The 7,969-nt window shown below is 34.5% G+C and overlaps 1 protein-coding gene across 1 annotated transcript; it reads right to left on the bottom strand.

Moving 5' to 3' along the window:
• Positions 493-6,935, bottom strand: LOC18781216 (cinnamoyl-CoA reductase 1). Its single transcript, XM_007211525.2, has 6 exons — positions 6,648-6,935; positions 4,432-4,601; positions 3,373-3,564; positions 2,188-2,350; positions 1,766-1,952; positions 493-978 (listed from the first exon to the last, which is right to left on the bottom strand). The coding sequence occupies exons 1-6, from the start codon at positions 6,766-6,768 to the stop codon at positions 834-836; spliced, it is 978 nt and encodes a 325-aa protein (XP_007211587.1). The 5' UTR covers positions 6,769-6,935; the 3' UTR covers positions 493-833.

Consider the following 7,969-nt stretch of genomic DNA (forward strand, 5'->3'; position numbering starts at 1 on the left):
AGGAGACAAAGATGGAGTTCTCCTGTGGAGTATAACAACATTTCATTGCATGTGAGCACTGGTCCCACATCACTCAAAGGGAGAACCCCATCAAATCCTTCTGTTATAAAGTTCTTTCATGACCTATCTGTTTTTTTTTTTTTTTTTTTTTTTTTTTGGCTTTATATAAGTATTCTTAACCATTGTGGTTTAAAAGATTTTGAAATATATACTTCCACAAAATTTCGGAAAATTGCAAAAAATTGAAAGGAAACTTTCAGTCCGAAATTTTGAATTGAATTTGGAACACCTTAATTAGAATTCGATGAGTCCAAAAATCAAGCTATTCTATGACCTGTCCTGCAAGGAAAATTTGTAGCAGCTTGACTATTCTATGACCTGTCCTGCAAGGAAAATTTGTTCTCGTGAAAGTTCTTGTGGCAAGGAAAATAGCTCAATTGTTTTTTTATGCTTAAAAGGTCAATTTCAAGGTCAAAAATTAAAAGAATTAACGCGCAAAAATCCCAAATTATGTATTAAAAAAATGCCAGAAAATAAAGAACACATCGAAACTTATACAAGAAATACAGGGAGATCACTATTAATATCAAAGAGAAAAAAAGTTGCATGAACACACTTGATTCTCAGTAATCCAATATCTTATTCAATAGTTAATTTCTTCTGTATTCTGCAGAGACGTGAGTAAATATATAGGAATCAACAAGCTGGAGACTAAGTCCTGTTTTTCTGTTTTGGGTCTGAGTAGACTAAGTCACTAAACCAAGAACACCAACCGAAACATAGCACAGACTGAATTTATTGCAACGACCTTCACAGTACTGAAACAAGAAGACTCAGAAATTGACAAAATTCTTTTCCTTCAGGCTTTCAACTGTTTCCTTGAGGCTAACCTCTAACGGAATGAATTCAACACCTAACTTCTTTGCCTTCTCCTTGGACACCTGATATGTTGGCACAAAAGGCTTATCATCCGCACACCTGGAAATACCATTTGAAAGGTAAAATTACAAAGTTAATTTCCATGAAACTAGCATAGGAAAACAACAGGAAACTGAGAGAGAGAGAGAGAGAGAGAGAGAGAGAGTTTGGCATCGACATGCACTATCAAGCACAATAACAGGTCATGCTCGGTAATGTTCTTTTCTTTTTTAATAAATATAAAATAGAGGAAGTTGTGAACCTGCAGATTGCAAGAAATGAGGGAGTGCAAACAAGTCTGCCAACAAAGAGTCTTCTACATTATCTGTAATTTCTATTGGCTTAAGCCCCTTTATATGGTGAATTTTTTTAGCAACAGTTCCATGTACTACAATCATGAGCACTTAGTTGACATAATCTTTGCAATACTAATTGAAGAGCATCTATAGGCTGACAAAGTGCAGCAACTTCAACTTCACATGAAATTGAACTAAGAGGACAGATGATAATAGCTAGCTTTCCCAGTTACGACATTTGTTTCCTATGCATAGTTGTATTTTAGCTTGACTGAAAGGTTAGAAGGATGCAAAATGAGGATCAGATATTGTAGTTCTGAACCACTATATACTCATTTTGAATACAAAATAACCACTAAAACCAAAATACACCAGAAAAGAATGAAAAACGGGAATGCTGAGTTTAGTTGTAAATGCGATTCAAATTTAAAAGAAAACAAATAATTAATTACTATCAGAATCATGGGACAGTGTTAATGTGGAAATTAAGTATATATTGCCAATCACAAAGTTATACCAAAATTTAAGTTGTGTGGGAAACAAAGACTTACTTCTCTGGAAGTTGCAAACCAGGGTACAGCTCTTGTAAAATTCTCACAACTTCCGAGAAGTGTGCAACTCTCTCAACCAAACAATATCTGCCACTAGCTGAAGGAATCTCAAATGCTCGAATATGTGCATTGGCAACATCTTTAACATTAATCCATCCAAAACTTGCATTGGGAAATGTTCGAGCTCCTGCATCAAACAAAGAAGTAAAGAAACAATCAGGTACTTCATGGAGAGAAAGCACCGAGTGTTAGACTAATAAAAGGAACCATAGAGCAGCATCTTGACTCAATATGAAGAAATATCCTTATTTAAAATAATTATTTAATGTTTTCATGCAGACATGTTTCCAATCATGTTGAACAGGAAACATTTTACTTGTTGAAATCAAGAAATACCAGATACAACAATGAAGAAATGTTACCCTTAATAACATTCAAAACTGCTGCAGCACTTGTATTAAGTGTTGGCTGTAACAGAGGACCAATCACCATTGCAGGGTTAATTGTAACCATGTCAATACCCTTCTCCTTTACAAATTTCCAGGCAGCGTCCTCAGCCAAAGTCTTTGAAAGCACATACCATAGCTGGAGAAAATTAAGGGAACATAAAAACAAATGAAAATACGTTTTGTTACAATAGTAAAGATACCATATTTTATTGAATGCACAAGCCAAAAATATTAATCTTTGACAAAGCATTTAAAGCCTTAAAGGCTTGACATGATATTTGTCTGGTGAACAACATCATTAAACATGAAGCAAATGAAAATGGCTTTAAGGACACAACAAACTACCTACATGTTTGGTGACTACATTACAATTATGGGCATGGGAACCCCCCAATCACAAAAAAAAAAAAAAAAAAAAAACTGGTTTTAGCAACTTAATAAAGTAACATGAAATCTTAAGTAACCAATAAGCACTGAAGAAATTTCATTTCTAAAGCGCAAGTTAAAGCAACTTTTAAGTTTTCAGAGTTTATAATAAAAGCACATAAAAAGTTAACATCACAGATTGAGAGATTAAGATGGCAAGATATTGCCACATACAAACAACTTTCATGTTCACCATACATGCTTTCTGAACTTACAATAAGGAAACAGGAAATTTCTTCCGAAAAGTGTTCTATGATACTAAAATCCTATTGGGTAAGAAGGAAGAGAAGATTATGTTCTCTTCCCAGGCACAATTAATTAGGCCCCTGCAAACCATCTTGTTAGTAATTTCACGTACACACATATGAATACATATGTACTAACCTATAAATAATTCACAAGGTTAAATATTTTAGAAAATATACTTAAACTACAACTTGGTTTTAGAAAATGTGCATGGGAAAAAGGAACCGGCTTCTCTTGTCACTTAAAAATTTTCCTATCTTCTTCTTCATTGCTAAACTTTCATCATCCATTAACAAATCCATTGTTCATTCATGAACAAGCAGACTTGCAATCATATTATTTTGTTTGCTCAACTCTCAAGAAATCAAAACTAAATTTAGCTGATATATTCATTTACCTCTGTACCATTACAATGTAACGACTCAAAGTGCATCACCATATTTTATTTTCAAAAGAGTATGAATAATGATGATAGCACATGCATACCTTTGATTCCTTACAAAAATCTGCATCGGTAAACCAAGTCTCATCAACAACTACATCAGGAGTTCGAGGTTTTCCGTTATATGCAACTGCGGCTATAGAAGATGTCAAGACCACCCGTCTGATAGACTGGGATTTCGCACACGAATTAAGAACATTAAGGGTTCCCTTTACTGCAGGGTCAAGTAGTTCTGCCTGAAATGAGGCAACAACTATTTAACAGTTAGAAGCCATACAACCACCCCTATTATTAGCCCAAAAAAAAACAATCTAGTGTTATTATTATATGAAAAAGGGTCCTGCATTTTGGGGTTGAATTCAAAAAGCTATCAGAAATCAATTAAGGAATGCGAAAGACAATTGCTGTAATCCTAATCTTGACAACTTAACTTGTGCATTGCGCTTTGTCGAGAAAACGAAAAAACTCGTGCGTTGCATGTACAGGGAGCAAAAATTGGACAGTCACAATTGTTCCTAACATTTCTAGTGCATCATTCTATGTTTTCAACAAGTAGATACATGATGATGAACTTATACTTATGTACTTAATGTGTGCTTTAGTAGTGACTTTTATAGATTGGAAGAGATTAATCTTAATCTTAGAGAAAGAATGGGTGACACAAAAATGAATAGGCTACATCTACTAGTTTTCTTGTCCACCAACATAGACTTAAACATGCCAAGAGGGTTCTTTTGGCCATGAATATCATGAAATAAAATTTCAGAATCATAACTTGATCATGTACATTGAAGGAAAAATAAAAAAAACATATGTTATTGCAACAGTAATGGATTTATCAAGCAAACATATTTGATTGCATTAACATGATGAGTTGGAACTAATTATATGTATCCACTTTTTCCCAACAGTCAATGCTCTAATCCCTTGATTTCTGAAGCAGATATTGAAAATTACATGGCTCTTTGGTAATTTAAAATTTTTATGCCACAAATTATATAACGTAAAAAAAGATCCTTAGTATCTTTATGAACAAAACAGAAATCAGAAGCACATGCAAAAACTATCTAATATTCATAAAGGAAGGGTACAAGTTGATGAACCTTTGGATCTGTGACATCATGATAAAAGGGAGAAGCAGTATGGAAAACCCCTTCACAACCCTCAACAGCAGAGTCAAAAGAACCTTCCTCCAATAGATTTGCTTTGAAAAGTTGAAGTCTCTCTTGAGCTCCATCAAGCCCGAGCAGGTGCTCTGTCTTAGTTGGATCATCTATGTGAAAAACGAAAAATGAACTCAGTAAATCATTCTCTTAGTACTAGCCGCATCTATTAGATTACAGAGTTGATCCAAAAATTAAAACTATTCTGAGAACTCATTGACAGAAACAATGAAAACGCAAGACTCATCAATCTAGAGCATACAAGTTGTCCTGGGAGATAAAAGAAAAAGGGAAAAAAAATGTATGATGCTACTTCTATGTATATGCAGGAATAAGATTGCATTCAGTGTTAGGATAATGTCAAATAGGATCCGAATTTATAAACAAATGTCAAAGCTTAGAGACACATCTGTATTCGCATTGACGGACATCACGTATCTACGTACTTATACATGCATTATTTTTCTGTCAAAATTAAATGATAATGGCACAGATAGGGGTAATAAAACATTAAATCATTCATATGAGGGGCAGAAAACATCCCAGAAAAGGAGAATAAGCGTTGCCTGAAGAAATACATGTAAATTAGAAGTATCAATACCACCCACAATTTGATGTCAGAATCAAGTTATGCCTGTCATTTTATACAAAACATGCATTTAATGTGATCCTACCTGAACCCAACCAACATTTTATTGGTTAAGCGCCCAAATAAGTTTTTATAGTGACGTGTACCTGTCCTTTGAAACCAATTCTACCACAGAAACAGAAATGTAGAACTTGCCATTGCTAAACCAGCTTGCAAGGGTAGGATGCCGAAGAGCTACTACAAAGATATTTTATCTATAAAACGTATGACACTAGGCAAATGTCAACCTAACACTCTTCCGCACCCCACCTCCTCATCAGCCCACTCTACATACAGTGGCCAGAAAAGCTCAACGGTAACTCTTAAATTCCATTGAGGTGGCTTTCACTCACCTACTCCCCTGATAGCTCGATTGTAGCCATTTCCAAGTGGGGTCCATGCACCTACCATCTACCTACCAGTATACAATGACTTGATATTATGTTCATGAATAATATCAAAGTGGATTTTAACCCAACCAACAGATCACACCTACCCCGTGATGAAATGCCATACCAAATATCACTGTGAAATCCTATGCCAAATATCCTGCCCCATAGGTAGAACTTAGCCTTGCAAATCTAGCTTACAAGGAAACAGTGCCCAAGAGCTCATATGTGGGACATTTAGGACATAACAAAATAATCAACTCTTCTAGTTTTTTTTTTTTTTTTTTTTTTGTTTTTTCCTTTTTAAAGATTTTAACTTCAACAAAAAATAAAAACCTGCAAAACAGTTAAATCCTGCGGTAGAACCTGCAAAAAGAAAGAACAATGGATACAAGGCCAACAGACCAAGAAACAGGACAGCACAACACGTCCACAGAACAGGAATAGAAAGGATGGAAACCCCAGAAACATACTAGACAACTACAACAGAGCTAGCAAATTCTTCCTTTGGAAAAACTTTTCAGCTCGTCCTGAATACATTTAATTTAAACCAATGTTTTATCGAGCTTCCAAAATTAGAGTACTTCATCTGTTTCTACAATAAAGTATTAAGGGGTCTTCTAGTATCAAACTGAAATTGACATGTATAACCATGAAGGCAAACGAGAAAAAAAAAAAAGCAAATCCTTCATTGAAGGTTTAATATCATGCACAAACAAGGGCAAATGTACATGAAAGAAAAAAACCAGATAGCCAATCGGCCCCATTTCCATGACTCGACTTCTCCATTCATTCCTGACGTAGATAATAACGTAAAGCCTTAATCAATATACGAAAATAAAACCCATAAAAGCTAAAAGCACATGTCTAAGATGCGATTGCATTACTTCCACACCTCAAGAGATAAGAGAATCTGACCCATCAAACCAATACCCACAACCAGGTTCTCAAAAGCGTAGATAACCATCAAATTTTCAATCAAGATGAAGAATAATCAATTATAACAATAATGTGAAATATGGGTATGCCCCAACATTGCATTCATTAATCTAAATTACAAGCATCAAAAGATCAGAAACCATAACGAACAATAAAAACCAAAACTTATGAAGACCAAAAAGAGGGGAAAATGTACTGACTTGGGTCGCGAACAGAGGCCTTGACAGTGTAACCGCCATGAAGAAGAAGCTTCACGAGCCACGAAGCAATGTAACCGGACGCACCGGTGACGCAGACGACCTTACCAGCCCCGCTGCTCATTTTCTGTAGTCTGTGCCTCCCACTCTGGACTCTGAAGATTGGGCTCGGTTTACGTTTCAGAGTTTGGAAATTGGAAGCTCCTTTTATAAATCAATCTTTGACCGTTTCTGAATGGATGCGTGATGGCTTTTGTAGCTGAATGGTTGCGTCATGGCATTCGTAGATGATGATGATTATGGTGTGATTCACTCATTTTAGGATACCAAAATTACCCAATGCAAAAATTATTATTGCAAAAAGAAAAAAAAGGAAGGAGATTACCAAATTACTGGGTCTTTTTTTTTTTATCATATTTTTCTCCTTTAGATAAAACCCGTAATCCTATATACTCACACGTATTGCGCTCTTACGTTATATAAATATGAGTTATCCAAGCATTAAGCTCAAGTGACCTCCGACCAAAAAAAAAAAAAAATCCCTCAAGTGACCCTAAGATATGTTAAATGATCATTTGCCTATGAAATACTAAATAATTTAGATTTTTTTAATATAAAAAAACTATTTATGTAACTACTCTGGACTCTGGAAATTGGAATTGGAATTGGAAGTTCCTTTCAATTTATGAGGCCATCCCAATGGGGGCCTTAAATGGGGCTCAATCTTCTTGAAGCTCTATATAGAGTCTCTGCAAAAAGGTATCCCCAGTAGAAGAAACTTAGGGCCCTATATCATAAAGTCCCACTGGAGCTGTCTCTAAATCTGTGGACTCCAATAGAGCCCCTAGAACCCAAGTGGGTTCTACATTTTAAAAAGATGCAGCATGCATCGGGCTTTGTTTAATGTCTTTTTTCTAATAGCAACCAAATAAAGGCTTTGTCTACCCTTTTGTTTTTTGTTTTCTTTTTTTTTCTTTTTTTTCTTTTCCTTTTTTTGGTTCGATATTTCCTTCTCTCTTTTTTTTTCTTTCTTTTTGCTTTCAATTGTTATAATTTACCTTCAGAATTACTACTTCAATTTTTCTATGTTTCTTTTAATTTTTGTTAATTATAAATGGGGTAGAAATATTGATTTTTTATTTTTTAAAATATAATTTATCTTTAGAATTACTACTCCAAATTTTATTTTATTTTTTTCATTTTTGTAGAAATGTTCTTTTAAAAAACCTAGCATAACATAAACATACGATAAAACAAACTAAGTTAATAACAACAAAAATTAACAAGTAAAACAAATTACATCATAAAAAAATTCAAATAGAGCC

This window comes from Prunus persica, chromosome G4 (assembly GCF_000346465.2).
Source record: "Prunus persica cultivar Lovell chromosome G4, Prunus_persica_NCBIv2, whole genome shotgun sequence".
NCBI lineage: Eukaryota > Viridiplantae > Streptophyta > Magnoliopsida > Rosales > Rosaceae > Prunus > Prunus persica.

Excerpts from the sequence above, each read along its gene's own strand:
- LOC18781216 (XM_007211525.2), bottom strand. The coding sequence starts at position 6,768 with ATGAGCAGCGGGGCTGGTAAGGTCGTCTGCGTCACCGGTGCGTCCGGT. Across the intron at positions 2,351-3,372 it reads ATTTTTGTAAGGAATCAAAG|CTATGGTATGTGCTTTCAAA; the intron begins GTATGCATGTGC and ends AATTTTCTCCAG. Across the intron at positions 1,953-2,187 it reads AGTTTTGAATGTTATTAAGG|GAGCTCGAACATTTCCCAAT; the intron begins GTAACATTTCTT and ends TGTTTGATGCAG.